Source organism: Bison bison, unplaced genomic scaffold (assembly GCF_000754665.1).
Source record: "Bison bison bison isolate TAMUID 2011002044 unplaced genomic scaffold, Bison_UMD1.0 scf7180017864456, whole genome shotgun sequence".
Lineage (NCBI taxonomy): Eukaryota > Metazoa > Chordata > Mammalia > Artiodactyla > Bovidae > Bison > Bison bison.
This window is the reverse complement of record NW_011495018.1, coordinates 30,752,518-30,753,048: the sequence shown is the minus strand read 5'-3', so window position 1 is coordinate 30,753,048 and position 531 is coordinate 30,752,518. Positions and strand designations below refer to the sequence as shown.

Sequence of the window (531 nt, the reverse complement as noted above, 5' to 3'; positions counted from 1 at the left end):
GTAAATTTTTAAAACATGAAAGGTCAGCTGAAATTGAGACGAAACACACAGATTCAAGACTTGTCTCCAGAATATCTTTTCACCAGGAGGGGGAACGCAAGAGGCAGGAGGAGAGGCGAAATGCTGGGAAATTTCCCTGGCCAATGGTGAAGTGGAAGGACCAGCAGGAAATTACTGCCGGGTAGGAGTTCGCCCAGGGGTGCCCTAATGCTCTAGTAGGAGGCCATGCTCCAAGACCAGCTTTCCCTAGGCTGCGACTCTGGGTACTCAAGTGGGTCGGGGTCACAGTGCAATGATGCATGACCATCTCCAGCTTCTCGTGGGGACCCACGGCCCGGGCTGGGTCTGAACCCCCGGCCTCCGGTTCACGCGCGCGGGGGGGCATACACGTGGTGACCTGCCCGGGGCCGGGTTCCCGGCTTCGGCTCCTCCTCCCTCCAGCTCTCGTTCGGCTTTCTGCAGTATCACGTGCAGCCGCGCCGGGTGCAGGATGGCGGCGGCCGCTGCAGCGGTGGGGGGTAGGCTCCGGGA

General features: G+C 60.3%; 1 protein-coding gene across 1 annotated transcript in view; it reads left to right on the top strand.

Moving 5' to 3' along the window:
* Positions 1 to 490: 490 nt before the first annotated feature.
* The window catches only part of CNNM1 (cyclin and CBS domain divalent metal cation transport mediator 1), a 69,459-nt gene continuing 69,418 nt past the window's right edge, over positions 491 to 531 (top strand). Inside the window, exon 1 of the mRNA XM_010859550.1 lies at positions 491 to 525. Coding sequence (XP_010857852.1) covers positions 491 to 525 — 35 coding nt within the window. The remainder of the gene's footprint in view (positions 526 to 531) is intronic.